This window comes from Penicillium arizonense, assembly GCF_001773325.1.
Source record: "Penicillium arizonense strain CBS 141311 chromosome Unknown PENARI_contig020, whole genome shotgun sequence".
Classification (NCBI taxonomy): Eukaryota; Fungi; Ascomycota; class Eurotiomycetes; order Eurotiales; family Aspergillaceae; genus Penicillium; species Penicillium arizonense.
Window position 1 is genome coordinate 518,678 of NW_019173297.1, and position 20,016 is coordinate 538,693.

At 49.2% G+C, this 20,016-nt stretch overlaps 7 protein-coding genes across 7 annotated transcripts; 4 read left to right on the plus strand and 3 right to left on the minus strand.

The window, feature by feature from the left end:
* Window positions 1-73: 73 nt before the first annotated feature.
* On the minus strand, window positions 74-1,990 carry PENARI_c020G02566 (uncharacterized protein; the record flags this gene model as incomplete). The annotated part of the gene is made up of 6 exons (XM_022634964.1): window positions 74-198; window positions 250-652; window positions 713-1,223; window positions 1,273-1,357; window positions 1,414-1,498; window positions 1,718-1,990. The coding sequence occupies 6 exons, from the start codon at window positions 1,988-1,990 to the stop codon at window positions 74-76; spliced, it is 1,482 nt and encodes a 493-aa protein (XP_022485116.1).
* A 968-nt stretch (window positions 1,991-2,958) lies between these two features.
* Window positions 2,959-5,521, plus strand: PENARI_c020G10308 (uncharacterized protein; the record flags this gene model as incomplete). The annotated part of the gene is made up of 6 exons (XM_022635092.1): window positions 2,959-3,057; window positions 3,113-3,149; window positions 3,208-3,652; window positions 3,704-3,771; window positions 3,825-4,068; window positions 4,876-5,521. The coding sequence occupies 6 exons, from the start codon at window positions 2,959-2,961 to the stop codon at window positions 5,519-5,521; spliced, it is 1,539 nt and encodes a 512-aa protein (XP_022485145.1).
* Window positions 5,522-6,950: 1,429 nt separating this feature from the next.
* PENARI_c020G06552 (uncharacterized protein) lies at window positions 6,951-7,718 on the plus strand (the record flags this gene model as incomplete). The annotated part of the gene is made up of 1 exon (XM_022635023.1): window positions 6,951-7,718. One exon carries the CDS (start codon window positions 6,951-6,953, stop codon window positions 7,716-7,718), a length of 768 nt encoding a protein of 255 aa, XP_022485203.1.
* Window positions 7,719-8,638: 920 nt separating this feature from the next.
* PENARI_c020G05932 (rDNA-binding RNA polymerase I transcriptional factor) lies at window positions 8,639-10,723 on the plus strand (the record flags this gene model as incomplete). The annotated part of the gene is made up of 1 exon (XM_022635014.1): window positions 8,639-10,723. The coding sequence occupies one exon, from the start codon at window positions 8,639-8,641 to the stop codon at window positions 10,721-10,723; it is 2,085 nt and encodes a 694-aa protein (XP_022485013.1).
* Window positions 10,724-14,897: 4,174 nt separating this feature from the next.
* PENARI_c020G05819 (uncharacterized protein) lies at window positions 14,898-16,285 on the minus strand (the record flags this gene model as incomplete). Its single annotated transcript, XM_022635012.1, has 5 exons — window positions 14,898-15,286; window positions 15,350-15,417; window positions 15,482-15,855; window positions 15,960-16,064; window positions 16,124-16,285. 5 exons carry the CDS (start codon window positions 16,283-16,285, stop codon window positions 14,898-14,900), a joined length of 1,098 nt encoding a protein of 365 aa, XP_022485044.1.
* A 969-nt stretch (window positions 16,286-17,254) lies between these two features.
* PENARI_c020G08245 (alpha/beta fold hydrolase) lies at window positions 17,255-18,298 on the plus strand (the record flags this gene model as incomplete). The annotated part of the gene is made up of 1 exon (XM_022635058.1): window positions 17,255-18,298. One exon carries the CDS (start codon window positions 17,255-17,257, stop codon window positions 18,296-18,298), a length of 1,044 nt encoding a protein of 347 aa, XP_022485019.1.
* A 508-nt stretch (window positions 18,299-18,806) lies between these two features.
* PENARI_c020G11215 (DODA-type extradiol aromatic ring-opening family dioxygenase) lies at window positions 18,807-19,652 on the minus strand (the record flags this gene model as incomplete). The annotated part of the gene is made up of 1 exon (XM_022635109.1): window positions 18,807-19,652. One exon carries the CDS (start codon window positions 19,650-19,652, stop codon window positions 18,807-18,809), a length of 846 nt encoding a protein of 281 aa, XP_022485030.1.
* Between the last annotated feature and the right edge of the window lie 364 nt (window positions 19,653-20,016).

Genomic DNA, 20,016 nt, shown 5'->3' on the forward strand with positions numbered 1-20,016 from the left:
ATGTCTAATCGTCTCTATAATAACCTGCCAACATCTGTATCTTCTGTTTTGTCTTTTGTGGCCATCAAGATGCCTAAAATGCGCCCTTTCCGTATGTGCTGTTCCCTTTCAAAGCAGCACAGCCCTTCTCAACATCCGAAGGTTTGAGGAATTGAGGGTTCTGCCCATTTTTGTAAGCCAGTCCGATTAGTGTACTGTCTGTGAAGACGTTAGAAGCATGGATCTAGCAGAGAGCAATGGTAGACTTACCATCAGAGTTATACTGTGGCCATCCAAATTTGGTCAATCCCTCATATGGATCACTTGCGAAAGCTACCCAAGCTGAAGCCATGTAATGGGCAAACTCGTTCTCTTTGTGAGAATTTCTAACTCCACTGACATACTCAGCAGTTCCAAATAGCATGAGAAGATCAACTCCGTGGTAGGTGCCGCTGCCAGGGTAAAGACGCAGGTTGTCCCAGTCACCGAAGTAGTGGGACCGCCAAATCGGAACACCATTGGCAGCACGGCCTCTTGCGGAAGCTCCGCTAGGACAGGTAAATGCCGCGAGATTGTACTTGATCCATTGCTCATCGGTGAGCGAGACGTTTCCTCCGTATGCGCTGATGCGATAGTAGCCTGCCTCGTAGTTGTTGCTGTTGATAAGGTATGGCTGTAATATGTCAGCTTTTTCATCTGAGTTTTAAATTGACAAGGCCAATCTGGTGCTTACAAGGTGAGCGTATTTTCCAGCTTCAGTTCTCTCTGCGTAATTATCAAACACGGTCACTCCATCCACCGTGGGATGGAAAACAGGCTGTGGAAGTGCCGGCGAGGATGCTGCCGGGACCTTACCGGCAGCTTTGACCACATCAGTGAATGGCTTCTGGCGAACACACTTGACCACCTCGTCAGCATCACTGTCAGCGTCTCCACAGTCAAGAGCCTTAGAGACGATATAGAAGTAACTAGAGGATTCTTCGGCGGTATTAGGCACGAAACTGAGCGATGTTCCAGAGTGTGAGATGAGTCCAGCAACAATGGGATCCTCAGCCCAAGCATGTGCGTAATAGTCAACCGATGATCCACCGGCGGACTGGCCAAAGATAGAGATGCGTTCTGGGTCTCCACCGAAAGCAACAATATTGCGATGAACCCATTCGATTGCCATGCGTTGATCAAGCAAAGCGACATTCTGAGGCAGATTTGGTGCACCCGAAAATCCAAAGATGTTCAGTCGATAGCTGTCATTGATTAAGAATAGTGCAAAAGTGCAGAAGTAAGAAGACTTACTTAATGGTCACCACAATCACATCATGTTCATCTGCCAAAGCTTGTCCATCGTAATATGGGTTGTTTGCACCACCGTTGGTGAACCCTTTGGAACAACGTCAGTCACCGATAGTAGAGTACATTATGATAGCAAACACCTACGACCACCGTGGATCCAAAGAAGGACTGGCTTCGGGTTAGAAACTGTCGGCCGCGTCCACACATTCAGATAAAGACAGTCCTCGCTCTGGGAAGTCCCTAGTTCTTGTCTAAATGACTTCAAGATCCTGGGGCCCTGCGGAGTATATCCAGGATAATCTTTTGGGGTTGAGCCGGTGTTTGCAGGACAGTCACTAATGCTTGGTCAGATGCATTCTGTAGTTCATATTCGCGACTTGGTATACATACGGACTCTGCACGGAGCACAATTAGCCTTGGCGTCTGGTAAACAGGGGGAAATACATACATAGGAGGATGCCTCAATTGTTTCCTCAGAGTCAAAGGCGACAGGAGGCGCGAATCGGAGGTCCCCAGTTGGCGGAGAGGCATATGGAATACCCAAGTACTCGGATACTCCGGGTCTGCGAGGTGCAGCATGACCCTTGATTAACCCGCTACTAGTCCGCACAGAAGCACCAACGTGCTCTTCCGGATGAGATGAAAATTGCTGGGCCCAAGCTCCGGTGAGACAAGCTGCTAGCAAGATAGCAGAGCCAATTGGTTTCCAGAACCCAGTCATATCTCAAGGTTAATTCCGGTAAGGGAAATAAGAAAATATGGCTATCGCTGTGAAATGTTCGAGGTATATAAAGCTGCACACGTCGCTTGGAACTCAATTGATTGAGACCCCAATGTTCCACGGTCACTTGACTCCACAGCAAAGCTGCCGATCGCGGTTTGAGGTGGATAAATGGGGAGTTCACCGGCAATCACTGTTCATAAAGTGAGAAGTTTGGGGGCCATGAGCCAAAACATACAGAAATCCTGGCGACCAATGGGGAGATTTTACTGCCGATCTTCCACCATATGATGCGCTAATTAAGATACTCGAGTTGCATTAGATCCATTATGCCAAGAGTTGATTTGCCTAGTCCAAGGGTCTGGCAAGTTATAATCCTAGGTTCATTGAGAGACCTGCATCTTGGCCCACATGGATGTATACATCCCTGCAACGCGGCAACGCCGGTTTCCTAGGAACATCAGAGTACGATTCAATATATTATTACGTGGAAAACCGAGTAATGATAGAAGTTGCGCCCGGGCAGCCTTTTGTCGTAAGTTTGCAATCGTCTCCCTTTCCATCTTTATCCCACAGTGATGGACATCTTTAACGTGCATAGTGGTTTAAATTAAACCAAGCAAGAGTTATACATGTACTGTATTCCCCTCAATCCTTCCAACTTTAAACACAGACCCATAGTCCTCCAGTGTAACATAGGAAAATCCAGAGCTGGTCCCAGTCTAATCCCAATCCTTCAAGTATCTCAAAACCTAGCAAGTCCGCCCCGGCTCTGTAGATCAATTGTGTGATCGCGAACACATCGGATTTGGGGGCCACTATGCATTTTGAAGTATAAGAAAGATCATGCCGGTTTCTTTTTTTCAGACTTGCACTGCCCATCCGACTGTGCTATGGCCTACGAAATCGGATTGAGCACGCCTGAAGTGCCCAATCGAGGCTTTCCGCTGTGGCTATGTAGTGTCCTGATGGTGATCATAGCAGGAATCTTTGTGCTATTTAGACTGGCTATTCGATATTACCATAGTCGCTTAGGATCGGATGATTGGATGATTTTGGCATCGTTGGTGCGTTTATCCCCGTTCATTGTGATATGTATATCATAGCGTTGACGTTTGACAGGTTTGCTCCGTTCTCCTTACTGTTACTGAATGCTCAGGTGAGTCGTCTCTTTTAATTGTTTATCAACTATCTTCATGTCTCTAATTCAAAGTTAGCGGTGCACTATGGTTACGGAAAACATGCCAAAGACCTTTCGCAATATAATCGAGAAACCGCCCTCAAGTGGTTCTTCGGCGCACAAATCATGTACAAGATCGTCATCGCCATCAACAAACTCTCCTTCCTCTGTCTCTACCTCCGAATCTTCCCGCAGCGTATCTTCCGGTGGTCTTGCTATATCGGCTTTGGCTTAATAACCGCATGGGGTCTTGCATATCTCTTCGCTACCATCTTCCAATGCAAGCCCATAGCTTCATTTTGGGATATGGCCATCAAGAACCCGCAATGTCTGGATAAAAAGGGTCTATGGATGTCATATTCCCTCATCAATATCGGGTTTGACCTGGCAATCATTGCTTTGCCTATATATCCGTTGAGTCGACTGCGGCTACAGCGCATTAAGAAGATTGGCCTTCTGGTGGTTTTTGGAATGGGAGCATTGTGAGCAATCCTACCTACAAAAAGATTTTACTCAGAAGCTCACACATTCAGTGTATGCGTGACAACAATCGTTCGCACTACAACTCTCGTTCAATCAGCCGAGGACTCAGATCCAACCAGTAAGCCTTTCTCGCTTTCCACCGATGCGCAAATGATAAACTAATACCGACAGGCGGCCCAATTCCCGCAACGATTTGGAGCGTGATCGAAGCAAACACCGGTATCATATGCACATGTCTTCCGGTCTTTAGACGCCCACTACAATTCCTTTTTCCCAAATTCTTCGCCTCGCAGCCTAGTACTAATCATTACAATCCATATGTGGGACGCCACACTCCGCATCTCACCGCGTCCGAGCGCAATCTCAATGATACCCAAAATGGTGCTTGGCGGGATGATCATTCTTCTAAGCATGGGTTCGAAATGCATACCCCGGATGGTCACAGGAATAGTCATGGGATCACTAAGGTAACAGACATAAAAGTCTCGTATGACCAGAGGTCAGAGGAATTATCGCAGCCGACTCGATCGAGGGAATTTTGACCGCAATTTGATTCGATCTATATAATGAAAATTGATAAAAAGGATATCTGTAAATGTGTCCAACTAGATTGATGGCGGAGGATGGGACGACCAATTCGTGGGGCGTCACGTGCAAGGGAATATTTCCCGGAGGTTTCTAACTCCGGAGCTTTCAACCGTCATACATATCAGCCAAGGTCTATCAATGGCTTGGCTAGCCTGATATCTTGCGGGCATTCGGACGTTTCACTTCATTCTGCATGACATAGCCCGGTCATAACCAGATGGCGCAATTACGATCGAAGCGGGCTAAAGCGTCCGAGGCTACAATCCCAGGTGAGACTAAATAACTCCACATTAAAAACATAGCTTGACTGACTCGAACATACGCATTTAGAAGAAGAGAATCTTAATACTATTTCCTGTGAAGTATGCAGACAGCGGAAATGCAAAGTAGGTGGACGTTTGCATAAATTAAGAAGAAAAAAAAACGCTGACTGGCAAAGTGTGATCGAAAACTGTAAGATCAAAAATATTGATATCGAGAAGAGACATGGGTCATATCTAATTAGCATTGTCATCAAGGCCATTCTGTTCTCAATGTGCAAATGAACCGTCCAAATGTGTTTACCCAGAGAGTGGCAAGAGGTAAAATGCCCAGCTCACGCAGGTACCCATAGAAAACTGATCCGTTAATCCAGAGGCTTACCGCTGGGATATCTAAATCAACTTGAGCAGAGGTTAGCAGAAACCGAGTCCGCGCTGTACGGAGCTCTCATGGCCCTCCGATCAATGGGATCATCAACAGCCGTACAAGCCTCAGCAAAGACCGACACAGCGCCGAAACACAAAGCAGCACGCATGGAGGAGTGGTCCCAACTCCCACTCCGAGAGTGGCCGGACATGGAACGTTGGATGACGGTGATGTCAGACCAATTCAGCATCGAGCAGCCAAGAGAAAGGATTCCCGACACATCAAGGGGCGGTTACGCAATATCTGTGACTCCTATTGACGATGAAACGCGTACTTCGGGGGTATCTGATGAGCCGTATTCAGGGACCGTCCCGTATGGATGGCAGCCTGGGGGTAGCAGGATCAGTACAGGGAGTCCGTATGATGCTCATCAGCCGCGCCCGAGAACGATAGCTTCCCCGGCTTATTATGGGCACCAGGTTGCGGTGGAGCCGGATGTCCTGCCGTCTCCCTCAGCTGGGAGTACCCGGCATGAGGTTGATGATGCTGTCGGTGTTTCTGTTGTGGATCATGCAAATGCAGGAGCTGTTGTGGAGTCGCGATCGACGAGGGCTGAAGAGCTGTCACACAATAATCCTAGTCTGTATTTCTGAATCGATGTGTTCAAAATGTCCTGAGTAGAGGTGTGGAAAGCTTAAACGCTTTATCTGTAACGGGGCTGGGTCACGGGCCACTTTGGCCTCAGGTATCGTTAGTCAATTATCACGTGGAAGAGAAAGGAGACGTTTGTCACATTCATCACTCCTTAAGGGCATTGTTTTCAGCCCAAAGCGCCAGACTGACGCACTTTATGCAGAGTAGAGTGCAGGTAGAGTGCATGGTTCCTGTATAGGGCCCTGGCGGGGCTCGAGCGCATCACTCCACAAGCCTTTGTCCGGTGGAGTCCGAACAGATGAGGGTTTAATCACCACTGCTCCACTACGTCCACCGAGTCCACAACGCTCCGCCCAGATAACGATCCCACAGAATCTCATTTGGTCTCTCTTCAGCTGAAGGGCTTCAAGCAAACAAGCCCTTGTGAATTTCCTCAAGCGCCCCCTGATAGGATATGCGGCAGTCCCTGGATTCTCACCTACGGGCCACGGAGCTTTACTTTAAGCAATAAACGAGTCTAACTGGCTAGTGAAACGCCCGTGCCATCAGACTAGGGCCCGGACCTGCGTTTCGACTGTTTCAGCCAAATTCTACGCGGATGAATAATTGCATCACACAATGAGGGATGGTATTCACGTGGATTGGGAGATCCTTTAAGGGTCATCTGGCAGCGCAGTACACGTCAATTTTGAGTGTCCGACGACCATCACGCCTGACCAGGAGTGCCCCTCCATACCCAGGGACATCCAGGGTCGACCAAGTCTGGGCCTTGACTGTTCGGCCGGATGGCCACAGGGACTCAAAATTCAGAAGCAAATCAGCGTAGAGAAAAGACCGTAGAAAGACGCAAAGTGTAAAAGTCTGGATGAACCACTAGGAAGAACTCTGGGCCCCCAATCCGCGGTCTTGTTGGGCTCCATCGGTCCTCAGTTGGTTCTCGGAGTGGCCAAACATGTTAAGCGCCCGACCACCCCCNAAATTACTCTCATCCCGTAAGGGACCCCCTTCCTCGTCTTCCAACCTCATCATTTTTAGTTCCTTCATTCTCTCCTTTTCTGCTGGTCCTTGATATCCTGTGATCTGTGATCACTCCTGTCTTGACCTAGCGCCTGGTTGTGCTCTCCATTCCTTTTAGCCCACAAAGAGGCTACACTCTCCTCCCATTTTGCTGCGCAAAATTACGAGACCTCGACATTCATTTGAAACCACTCAGTTTCACTTCTGCACAGTTTCTGGAATAGAATTCCATATCTGACACCGGACATTCCTGGACTTGATCCTCCATTCCTTCCATCCCGCGATCGTCTACCACGCGAGACGGATCCGATCGCAAAGAGCGAACGCCCAACAATACGCGACATCTTAAAAATCCATTTTTGATTTGGACGATCATACCGTCACCGTCTTACCAACTCTTCTGAATCCATCATGTCGAACCTCACGAGAGCCTTCACCCGGCGCAATAAGCGCCCGGAAGTGTCCGCGCCCATGCCGTATCGCGGCGAAGGACATGTGCGACTGAATTCGGGAACCATCAAGCGTGGCAATATATCTGGCCCAGTCCAGCTGTTGTCTACGACCAACATGCTTGCCTACAATGCACCGGATCTTCACTCAGCCGTATCCACGTCTTCTTCGTCTTCGTTGCGCTCCGACTCCGACGCTGTTTCCCCGCAAAGCTACGCTTCGTCCATGACTTCACCAGACGTCTCTCCCTACGAGAGCTCCCCTGTTGAGGCGAACCCTATGGCGTCCTATTTCCCCAAGCGCTCAGCTACCGTGACCAGCCATCCGCGCTCCTCGACCTCGTCTTCCCAGTCAAATACGGACGCTCCGATGATTCCCAAGCGCGCTCTGTCCCACACCAAGCGTTCGCACCAGGAGCTCGCTCGCAAGCGTTCCGTCTCTAGGATGTCCCCGCCGCCTTTGAATGCCCCACGCAGCACCCCTGCTATCCGCGCGTCCCAGGACTTCTTCCAGCCCGAGCCGCATCCATTTAGCAAAGAGCTGGAGCAAGTCAACGAGGTGGCCGAAGAATTCGGTGGGTTGAATCTACTTGATGACGAAGAGCGCATTCTGTATGAGAAGGGGCTTAAGAAGTTCTCTGTCGAAGATTACCTCGTGGAGATTGAAGATCTCTACGGCAGCATTTTTGAGGACACACACGGATCCATGCACACTACCTCTTGGTTCTAACTTATCCCTAATACTGCCCCGCCCCGGTTGATCTGGGGTGATCGACACGAGATTGCAGCTTGCAAAGAACTGGATCTTCTTTGCTGAGTCTGCCGCGACGACCAACTATTATTCTCTCTCTGACGACTATTCCCCTTGTTTTGCACGATACCATGGGAGGACCCTTCTGTTCTGCGTTCGGTCTTTGTTCTATCCCTTTTGCTTCTTGCCATTGTTCTTTTTCTTCCCGTCCTGGACGGTCTCTTTATCTCGGTCATTCTTTGATCTGTGACTGGTGAGATTCGCATTTAGATTGTTTCAGATTCTATTCAAGTTTTCATACTTGTCAATAGAAACACGATAAAAGCTTGCATATGTGTTTCCTGTGCTGTAGTTTCAATGTCTTGCTTGTTTGCCGAGATATAAAGTAGTCTCACACACAATGTTAGACAATTCTAAAGCCATTGTATTGTCCTGAGAAACGCTCGCGCAACACCGTATACTTCCACGCGACTCGCGATGAGAACATGATGACATAAGCCAATATTGCCGAAAGAGGACTAGCGTAGGGCTCACCGACACGGTCACGGGTTCACGGGTGCTCCGCAGGCTCCACAGCGAATGAAGGAAAAAACTTCGCTTTTGCTTTGCTTCAGACCTGGCCATTTCGACCATTCGTTTTGTCTGCATCTGATTTTATCTCCTCCAAGCGACTGGAAAACCTCCAGAGGTGCAGACAGATGTTTTCCCTTTTTTCCGGCTTCAACCTGTAGCATAAACGTCAAGTTCGAGACGTGAGAGTGTCGTGTGCTTGGACCAGGCTTCGATAAGCTCAGTCCCGACATTGAATCAACGTCGACAGTGTTCTGTGTTTTGAGAGCAGAGCAGCAAATGTCGACTCATTCCTCTCTCTAGAATCTGTTATTGTTCAACACCCGGTCATGGTCTCCGTTGTCACGACTTCACGCAACCCGGCGCTACCGCCCAACCCTGCAGTTCCTCGAGCGAAAATGATCCCCAACTCCTCTCCCGTTCCTATTCTCAAAACCTCCAAGCCGGCTCGTGCGGTCGCCGGCACAAAACGCAAAATGAGCGACGCCGATCTCGCCCTCTCCCCCTCCTCATCCCAAGGCGATGACGTTACCGAAGAGCCCCCCAACAAGAAGCGACCACGCGTTCAATTCGACCAGGATGTGAAGCTGCACGATGCTGCTGGACCCGATACATCGTCGGAGAAGAGCCTGGCCTTCGTCCGGGAGGAAGTGCGCAGTGCTATCCACCGCCATGTCACGATGTCAGAAAGCGAAGGCTACGACCGAATCAAGGGAATCTTCACGGCCGACCCCAAACTACAGGGCGATGATTCCATGCTTGCGTACGACTTACCAACACATACGTCTTTGAAGAACCATCTCCTCGGTCTTCTCTCACATGTCGCTTCCTTGGATCGTTCATGCAGCGGACTCGTCCACGCTATCATCAACAGCGAGTGGCTTGGCCGTGATGAATCATATGTGAAGCTCTACATCCGGTTCATGGGCAATCTTGCTGCTGCACAAGGTACCTACCTTGGCCCTGTCTTGAAGATGCTCGCCACCAACTTGGGGACTGTCCCTCGAGGACTCGGTCGACTCCCTGGCTACGCTGTTGTTTCACCATCTGAAATCCACACTCGCGTCCACATGGCACTCCGCCATCTGCTACGACTCATCCCGGCTGCTAGTGGATCGCTCTCCCCAATTTTGTCTGCGCAGTTTCCCTTCGACTCAGATCCCGCTAGCGCTAACGTGGCTTACACTCGCAATCTTGTTCAAATTATCAATTACACCCCTGAACTGCAATCCGATATCCTGGCTCTGATCTTCGAGAAGCTTGTCAAGGTCGATGTACAGATTCAAGTGGATATGGAAGACTTCGAGGAGGAGGTTGGCGACGAGCTCATTCACGACATTGATGACGACGAAGTCGACGATGACAATGAGTCTGTTGCAAGCGACGATTCGGAAGAAGATGACACACAGGGTGCGAAGAAGATCAAAGACAACATCCTCAAGGTGGATGGAATGATTGATATTCTCTTTGAATACTTCGCTCCTCCTTTCACCTCTGGCAGCCTGGATGACAAGGAGAACACTTTGGACCTGCTCCTCAGCCACTTCCAGAGCATTATTCTTCCAACATACCGGTCACGACACACTCAGTTCCTCCTGTTCCATTTCTCCCAGACTTCCCCCGTGCTCGTCGATCGTTTCGCCTCGACCTTTGTGCAACTGATTTTCAACAGGCTGCAACCTGGTATTCTGCGCCAGTCAGCAGCCGCATACCTTGCTAGCTTTGTCGCTCGTGGTGCTCACATTTCTGGCGATGTGGTTCGCGACGTTTTCGACCTGCTTCTCACCCATCTAAATAGTCTGCGCATGGATTACGAAGTGAGCTGCCGCGGCCCTGATCTCCGTCGTTACGGACCCTTCTACTCCACCGCTCAAGCCCTGCTGTACATCTTCTGCTTCCGCTGGCGTGACCTGACAACCGCTGCCGTTGATGGCGACACTGCAGACCAAGTGGACGAACTCGAGCCAGGCCAGATCCAATTCCCTCCCAACATCAAAGAATTCCTCCACAAGTCCATCTATTCGCGTCTGAACCCTTTGAAGGTGTGCTGTCCAGCCATCGTCTCCGAGTTCGCACGCATCGCCCACCACTTCCAATTTCTTTACGTCTACCCCCTCCTCGAGACCAACAAGCGCATCCGCATCACAGCCTTCCGAAGCATCTCCACTCTCGCCGACTCCCGCTTCAGCCAAGTCGGTCGTGAGATCCGCGCCGGCGATAACAGCGGCTACCAACTTGACGCATACTTCCCCTTCGACCCATACCAGCTCCCCCGCAGCCGACGCTGGCTGGAAGGCGACTACGTCGAATGGCGCGGTATTCCCGGTCTGGATGATGCCAATGACTCAGACAGCGGTGCCGACGAGGAATCCGATGAAGACGGCGAAGACGCAACTGAGACAGACGAGGACTGAACCGGTTCAATCTCCGCATGTCCTATTACCTTGCCGAAGAAATAATCACTTTGTGATCTTGATATTTGATTTGAATTTTTGTTACTTGAGCGCGGCGTCCGGATTTCCAACCCATTTCTGTGATTTGTTTTTGTTATTTTTCGCCACGCAAAAAAAAGTTCTGATACCATGTTTCTCTCTTATGACTGATGACATTGTGCTTCATAACGGAACTGTTTCGTGGGACTCTTTGAGTTTTCAATCGCATATGTACTACTACACTGTAGATCTTTTCTACCTAGTTGCTCAAAAAAATGGGAAATTATTACATTCAATCCTTTTCCTTTATGTCTATGTCTGCTGGTTCGGCCGTAGCAGTTGACAAACTCGGCCAATGTTACAGATATCAAGTATATTTTGATTCCCCACGAGATATTGAATCAGTATAAGCCTTCTGTCCCAAATGTATTCAACCCTCATTCTAACACCCGGTGGATCCACATAAACTCCGCCAGTCTTTGACCAAAAAAAAAAAAAAAAGAAAAAAGAGGAACAATCCGAAGCAACCATAATCATGGGGTTCGCAAGCTTGCACGCGACACCTGTCTAGAGCGAGCAAGCCCATTCTTGCGGATATATCCGTATGACTGTTCAAGTCTCTGCAGCCACGAATGTGCCATTCTTCTCTGGCACGAACGCCGATGGTATCTTCGCATTTCGATCCACATCTGACGAAGGATCAAATGCCACCGGATGATGATTCTCCGGCACACCCATTCTGGAGGAGTAATTATAGAGAATGAAGAATATGCATGCTAAGATGAAGATGGTCGGGATTGAGAATTTGTGGAATTGGGAGAGATGCTTTGAGGACATGACTTCTGTCTCTAGCTGTGAGGGAGAGGGAGTTCAGGGGGAGAAAGCACAGTACATAGAAGACGGAGCTTTTCACCGGGCTTAGCACACTGCCAAGGAGCTACTGTGAGTTGGCTGTTGTAAGCTGCCTAGGCTGCTGTTTATAGACTCTGTGTTGTTTGCTCTTCAGATAGGAACATGGCATCCAGTCAAGAGGCTTGCTCTCTCGGTAAAATCTCAGTTGGGTTTATGGCGCGGCGGCTAGACTGGAATAAGCTAAAGGGACTTGGCTCTCATAAGCCTATGCAATATGTCTTCTATAGGCGACTTCGGGTATTTCATGGCCAATGTACACATTGTAGTTATGGAATGTTGATGGAGTGGAATTCGGATATGACGTTCAGCTGTAGACATACATTTTGTTGGTATTGGGCGTGGAACGTGGGATAATTGATGGCAGTTGAAAAAGGTAAGCCGTTGTATGGAGGTCGTACGGACATAAATTTGTGTCGGGGCATCTTACGAGTGTAGTGAATCATATATTGTGACACAATCTGTACTTATGAAATAACCTTCCACATATGTCGCCACTCAAAAATGAACCTTTCTACGGTTTAACCGTTTTCAACGCAGCCTGTGTATTCTAAATCATCCCAGTCAACATGAGAGTGATATCAAGTCCACGCGTAACTCTGATCCACAACCTCTCAGATTTCTACAGCTGCGTGACTGGCAAGATGGAAAAACCTATGAGAACTACGGTCACTAGGTCTAATACATGACTGTATGTTGAGAGGGTGTGCCGATCTCCGGCTAGAACAGACGACGAACCACTCTATAATCTAAAAACCTCGAGCGAGATCACATTCACTAGAACTCAAAAAATTAAACTTGTGCCGTTTTCAGTGTTGTTGAAGGACTAGACTAGACTGAGCTTAAACCCGCCAACGTTTAACTAAATCGGAGAAATTTTTCCACATTGAGATAGGAATATTAAATTTGACCAGTCTAGACCTCTAGAAACTATAACTATGAAGTTGACACTTCCTATACTAGTAACCCACAACAAGTCAAATATTTAAGTCTTTGGAATGAATAATCTTGGCTTATTCCATCACTTTCTTTCTGACCATATACGAGGTCATGAGAGCGGCTGTGGCTTAATTCAATTTTAATTTGGGAGCGGGTACAAATTCAGTCAATAGCCTCGTACTACTTCACCAATATTCAACCTATCTTAGGCCACTTCCACTTTTTTGTGATTAACATATCAGTTTTAACTTAGCTGTAACCATCACAATGGCCACTCCCACTAGCTTCGGAAGGCTTCCTAAAGCCGAGCGTTTTCGGTTAATCCAATGTGCAAAGCTCGCGGAATTTGCCTATGATTTAGCAAACCCAAAGCCACGAATTGGTGAGGTTCTCAGGGACTTCCAATCACCTCAAGTTATAAAGTTCTTCAGATTTCATTCGAGATCATGGTTCACCTCTAAGGCGGAAAATCAATGGATGCCGTTTCGGTCTCACGCATATGTTTGTCGCTTCACGCATGGCAGCTGCACCAAAAATAACCAGTGCCAAGATGTGACACCAAAGAACAAAATAGTTGTTGCCTTTCGGGGAACTTGGAATAATTTGAATGGTACCACAGGGGTGCGACCTGATCCATCGGGTAAGTAGAGTTCGCCCTGTCTACACTAGGTGCCTAAAGTACTCATGAGCTAAGTCGTTTGCTTCTTTAATTCGAAGGTTCCTTGCCAGTACGGGTCATTCAGTGGACAATTATCAAACTCTACAATCTGTTCCAGAAACTTCCTCGTGCAGATAATATCGGATGGTCTGACTTCTACTACAATTCCTTTGTGATAAGACTCCCCTATACTGAGGGCAAAGTCTACAAGTGGTATAGCTACTGGGGTGCAGTCATGCTTGAGATGACCCGGAGGTTGTGGCACTTTTCTCCGCCTCGAATTGTGGCATCATGGTTGATATCCAGACCTAACAACAAGCTTCTCAAGGACCGGGATTGTGGTGATGTTCATCTTGGCTTCTGGTCTTTATGGGCTTCTCCGGAAGGGTTCTCTGGAGATTATCATGACCGTATTACGTCCGAAGGCACCAGAAAGGAAAGAGGTGTGCTGGAGGAAGTCATGGATTTACTCCAAGATATCAAAGAAGAGGAGACAGAAGTTTGGATAGTTGGACATTCTCTGGGAGGGGCAGTATCATGGTGAGATAAAAAATTCCTGTCTTCTTTTAGAAGCTCTGCATGAAGACTAATAGTAGCTCGCAGTTTTGCGGCTCTGGATATCGCAAGGGCATTGGAGAATCAAGTTTCCAATCTTAAGAACAAGAAGATAACCCTCCACCATGTTACAGTGGGCGCACCACCAATCGGAACAGAAAGGTTTGCAACCTACTTCAATCGCGAGTTAGGAAAGCGAGGCCATAGCTCATGGGCTATTGCACACGATCGTGACTTGATACCAGTATGCTTTGATTGGTGTAGATCGACGAGACCACTAACACTGTTGAAATGGTGGAATGACTGGGCCACGGTAGGAACCAAGGTAAGTATTCAGCTGCTAAATGAGGTTCCTTCAATTATGGCAGAACAGTCATATTTGGGACTCGTGAAGAAGAAACTTCAACCGGTCCTCGGGACAATCCTGACGGGATCGTCCAGAGCAATCTTTGTCATTGCGTTCAGTCCTATTCTTCTATTCATGTGTGTTTCGAACGTGTTTTGCTTCCTCGGAAGCACAATCTGGTATTATTGTTCTGGAGACAAACTTGCGAAAATACAGAACCCGGCAGAACCTTGCCATAACCCACGATCTTCGGCTGTTCACGAGCTTACGGACGGAGTGGGCTTGGAGTACCACAGCTTGAAAACATATATCAAGCTCATGGAGATGAGTACTCCGAAGTTCATTGAGAACACCCCAGTGGAAAGGGACGCCCCGGGAAGTGCGTGAAAATACAAAAGGTGATGGAACAAAATGATAGGGCTGAGGAGACGCACATACTACAGGACATCCAGAAGCACGGCTCTTCGGCTTCTGCGTCAATGATATTTGTAGCTACATTTACGTAGCTACCTATCCATCTTTGGGTCGCTGTATTGTTATGCTTAGCACTACTGATAGCCCGCAACTAGCTATCGAACGACTGCGTGTATTTATTAGGCTCCAGGATGAAGTATTACTTTTCTGTAGTATTAAATTCAAAATTCCCTTTCGAATATGGCCAATAAATGGCCTTTAATTAAAAAGGATTGGAAGGGACCTGTGCATAGGACCCCACAAGTTATTCTGCCTATTCGTACCTAGAGATCTACTCAGGTTGAAGGCGGTTTCGCATTGAAATAAGAGACATGATATTCCGTAACTTTCCTGATGCCATTTGCATTTAGATCCTGGGCTTCGCCGACCTGGCCAGACGGGAGGATTTGGCCCGTGCTATCCTCCGAGGGGCGGTTTTGGGTATCGTTGATTTGGTTCATACTGACGCTGCCCTTGGTATCAAGGTACGTGGTCCAGTTTTGAGACCGGGAGGTGGGGAGTTCGGAGCTCTTGACAGCCGAGCTTCCATAGCTGTCGACCCCATGATCTATGGAAAAAAAGGAGGGAAAGAGCTTCGCAAGTGGCGTCCACATCATTGGCAGGCAGGCACAGGTGATTGCCACGTTTTCTTCGGTTACCGTCCATACAGACGAGGCGAGGTCGTCTGGAGAGGTATCTCGTCAGTGCGTGAGCAAGAGGACCCCGGAGGGCCTATGAGGACGCTTACAGGTAGTGTCGGGACTGGTGGACGAGAAGTTCAGGGTCTGCATCCGGATAATGCTTGTAACGGCGACACTTTGAAATTACGGGTCAGTCATGAGTTTACGCCTTCGGCTGCGGCGAGGTATTTAGGACTCACAAGGCGCCGAGGGCAAACACAATCATCAGGGCGATTTTCCGCTTCAACATTATCTTCGTTTTATAGAGCGGATACATCGGCAGCGCCAATATTATGAAGTCGGTAGCAATCGAGAAGCCGGCGTTGGCGTACCAGTTGGTGGTTATATCAATGCATGATCCTGGAATGGTCTTGTCCCAGGCTCGGGACACTGGTGTGCATTGAAATACGGAGGCGAAGAAGGCGGCCACCATGTAGGAAGTGATGATAACCAAAAGCGCATGACAGGTGATGCGGAACCAACGCTGGATAAAAATGCGCAGATACAGCAACAGGATGGACATCTTTGTCATGTTCATGGTGAGCTTGTAGAAAGCTTGACTAACGAAGAAGAGCTGGCACGACTGGAAGTTAGCAGCCCATACGGATCAAAAAGGCTAGGGATCTGTAGCCATAGTGTGGGGCTGGAGGACTGCAGCGAGGACTATTGCCGCCGTACCTTCAGGGTCATTCGCCTATGCGGTACTGTGAGATTCGCGATGTGTTGGCCAAAGCCATAGGCACAGGACGCCAGCATCAAGGCCATGACGATAACGGCAAACACCTGTTGATAGGAGTGTTAGGTCTGCATGAGGCAGCCAATCTCGCGCATGAAGATCTTACGGAAGATGCCAAAATGCTCCAATCGTCCCAGCCCAGGTCCGACTTGGACTTCGCTCGGGACCACAGGCGGGTCGCCACAAAGGCCGGTGTGGTGACAAGGAAGACGATACACGGCACTTGGATCTCCAAAGCCCTGCTTGGTCCTGGAGTGTTTCCCGACATAGCAAATTGCTAGAGGTCGCCTGGAGGTAGGTAGTATGGTCTTGGGAAACCGATTGAGGCGAAGGTCGATACATGTGTACTAACCTCAAGGCCGTGCCAGTGGGGATGTAGCCTACATCCCTGCACCTCCCTCTTCCCTGTAAAGGTATATTACCGGCGGAATAGCACGTTATGCCGCATAGTTACGCCGACATTGACAAGGGTCATATTAGCGGCAGTTTCCGCCCTCTGGACATCGAGTGACATCGCGCGGCCTGACCGGAGCATTCACCCGTTACATCCGAGACCCTCATAAGAGCTAAAGGGCTAGACAGTTGTTTTTCTTTTATTTTTGTTGACGAGGCCGCAAGATGTACTCCGTATACGTGATTAATCTCACGTTGCATGGCGTTAAAGGCGCTAGTTTGGGAATTGTTGGGGGCCAAATTGACCGATGGTTGTGGACAATCGTATTCACTCCTTCCACCAGTAGACTAGTGCATAGTCGATTGATGCCAATCCAGTACATGTACACACCGGGCCGCTGACAATAATATTGTTCAGATATTGTCAACTGGGAAGGATTTAGCTGTTAGATTGCGGCCTGAATCCCTGTCATGAACTGGCCACTACTCCGCACAGCACCCCCCACTCCACGGTGCCTGACTACACCAAGTTTGTGTTAGTGAAATTGCAGTTGATTAAAAGGCCCCTGTCCCGGTGGCGTCGATAAGCGAAAGAGGAAAGGCAGTAGGCGGCCTTTAGGTAACTACACATAGGTAGCAACGCGGAATATGTGCCCCTGACTCGGGTGATACCCTGTAATCCACTTTTATTTTACACTAAAATAATTGCTCAGCTGGTACATATTTATTTGCATCAGGAGGCGAACGGTCAAGTCTGTATTTCTCTCATACGATTGATCGAGAGCCACCGTGCTCCTTAAACGGTAGTCACTGAGAGAACGTGCTTTTGCGAGTAACCCACATGATGAAGTTCTTCTCCGTCTTCAGTGCCTGGTCAGCGATACTGTCGTGTACGGCTGTCGTCTCCGCACAGTCCGACCCCGACTCAATTGGCACCATCTACGATGGCCATGTGCCAGCCGATCTATACGGATCCAATTACACCTACCCTTGGCAGGTGAAGCTGTTCAACTTCTCCAATCAGCGCCAGAATCTTACGATGGCATTTATGGACATACCGGCAAGGAACCATCACAAGAATAAGAAGACAGCGGTCTTGCTGCACGGCGGGAACTTCTGCGGTGTTACATGGTCCGATACGGCGCGCCACATGTCGGCCGCCGGCTACCGAGTGATCCTGCCCGACGACATCGGCTTCTGCAAATCGAGCAAGCCCCAAGGCTATTCTTACAATGTACATCAGCAGGCGTTGAACATCAACAGCCTGCTCACTGCGCTAGGCATTGATCAAGTCACCGTAATCGGCCATTCGATGGGTGGTATGATCGCCGCCCGCTACGGCCTCATGTACCCGACCAAGGTTCAGCAGCTTATCCTCGTCGATCCCTTGGGCCTGGAGGACTGGGTGGCCAAAGGCGTGCCCTATTTATCAATTGACGCAACGTACGAGAGCCAGGTTGTGCAGAACTTCACCACTCTCAAGCAGTATGAGCAGGTCAGCTACTTCCACAATGCGACATGGAAGCCTGCGTATGATACCTGGGTCCACATGCTAGCCAACATCTATTCCAGCAACTATGGCTCCGACTATGCGTATGTGATGGCCCTCGTCACCGATGCCTTACTCTCCCAGCCTGTAATCTACCAGCTGCCTCTCCTGCAGACACGTACCTACCTCATGGTAGGAGAGAACGACGTTACGGCGCTTGGCAAAGCATGGTCATCCCCCGTCGTCGCTGCGAAGCTGGGCCATTACGATGAACTCGGTCCTGCTGCTGCAGCCATGATCCCCAACTGCACGTTCCACATGTTCCCCGGTCTAGGCCATGCGCCCTTCCTTCAGGACCCCGAAGCGTTTTACGACGTGCTATTTTCTTGGCTGGACTAGATGGTATTGGCAATTGGCACGCCATAGCATTTGATACGATATATATTTGTCTTACGAGAGGGCGGGGACATTATACCAAACATTGTACATAGTAGCGCTTTACAACAACACTACCAAAAGCTTGTTCCTGGTGATTTTCGTAACCAGAAGCCTGTGAGGACAATACGTTATAATCAAGCACATATCAGTGCTTTGCTGCAACACGGCAAAAAAAAAGCCCCACTGATACTGCCTACGTCAAGGGGCCGGGCATAGTTGTCACCCAGTATAGCGAGGCTGAGTCTTTCTCAGGTCTCGACACACTCAATGCCGAATATTCAAAGCGGATTGGCGGTTACGCCTGCCGACACGCAAGTTACTCGCTGATCAAGTATTATGATTTCTTCATTTTTATATAAAACTTGTAGTCACATAAATTGTCACTGCATTCTGCTTGCTAGAGATTGTGCCTACCCGCCCTAGTATTTAATCTCTCGATTTCAAGCTTCCTTTTCTACCCATGTAGCACCTACCACTCAAAGAAGCTCATCGGTCCGACAACGTTTCTCACAAGCTCAACCCTCTTTCCGGGGTTATTTCCACCGCTACCAGCAGCGATCAAAAAAGGCCAGAAATGATCAGCATGGCCCTCGACATGTGCGACGTAACTTGAGGGTGCCTTCCTCCAGTTCCTTAATGCCTGGGCTCTCTCGTCACCTCCGGTGATCGATGCTACGGATACCAAATAGGTTTCAAATTCGTCGGCTGCAGCAGGAATGGGCAGTCCCTCCGCCATGGCCTTGAAAGCGGCCCCGAAGTCATGGTAGGACCCTCCGCTGCCAATAACAGCGTACCCAAGTTCTCGGAAGTGCACCAACGCCTGTCCGAGCTTCAGGTTTCTATCCGTAGTTTCTTGCTCGTTGCCACCCCTAAGGACGGACAACTGGACAACGGGAATATCGGCCTGGGGCCGCATGGTCTTCAACGGGACGAAGACACCGTGATCCAGCCCCCGTTTCTCATCAAGAACCGGTCTGTACCCATTACTTCGGAGGTGCTGGGCTACATACGCCGTCAACTCTCGGTTCCCTGCCACTGGGTACTTTTCTTCGAATACCCGCTGCGGGAGGACCAAGCCCTCTGGCGGGTTTTCGTAGTCGTAGTAAAGGCCGGGATTGGCAGAGGAGGTGAGGTGAGGCTCATCCGTCTCCCAATGAGCAGAGATGACTATAATGCCCTTGGCACCGTCAAGTTTGCTGCCAAGTTTGCTGACAGACAGCCGCCAAGTCTCCCAGCCCTCCTCGAAGAGTGGGAAGGGGCCTGCTCCATGGCTGACAAACATAGAGGGAACACGGAGTGGCTTAGAGGCGGCCATGACGTCGAGAGGGAGTTGGAGGAAAGGTAACAGAAGTAGGCCTTTGATTCTGGGGTACTCTGATGTGATTTGATCGAGGGTACGATGTTGATTGAATCAACTCGATACACAATCCCAAGGATACAAGGCTTTTATACTTGAAAGAGCGGCAAGCATCTCCCTTGGGCCTGATGTGGCCATAGAATCTTCTATTAGGGTACATCGCGGCCATCTGGCGCTAGTCCGACACTAGTCCGCGTGTGGACGCCACCAATAGTCGGGCTTCTGCCGTGCGGAAGCTTCGACTATTTGCCATTGCACGGGGACCTGCAAGCCTATTGTCCCCTTTTGTCCTGCGCTTCATGTAGGCAGACGAAATGACTGG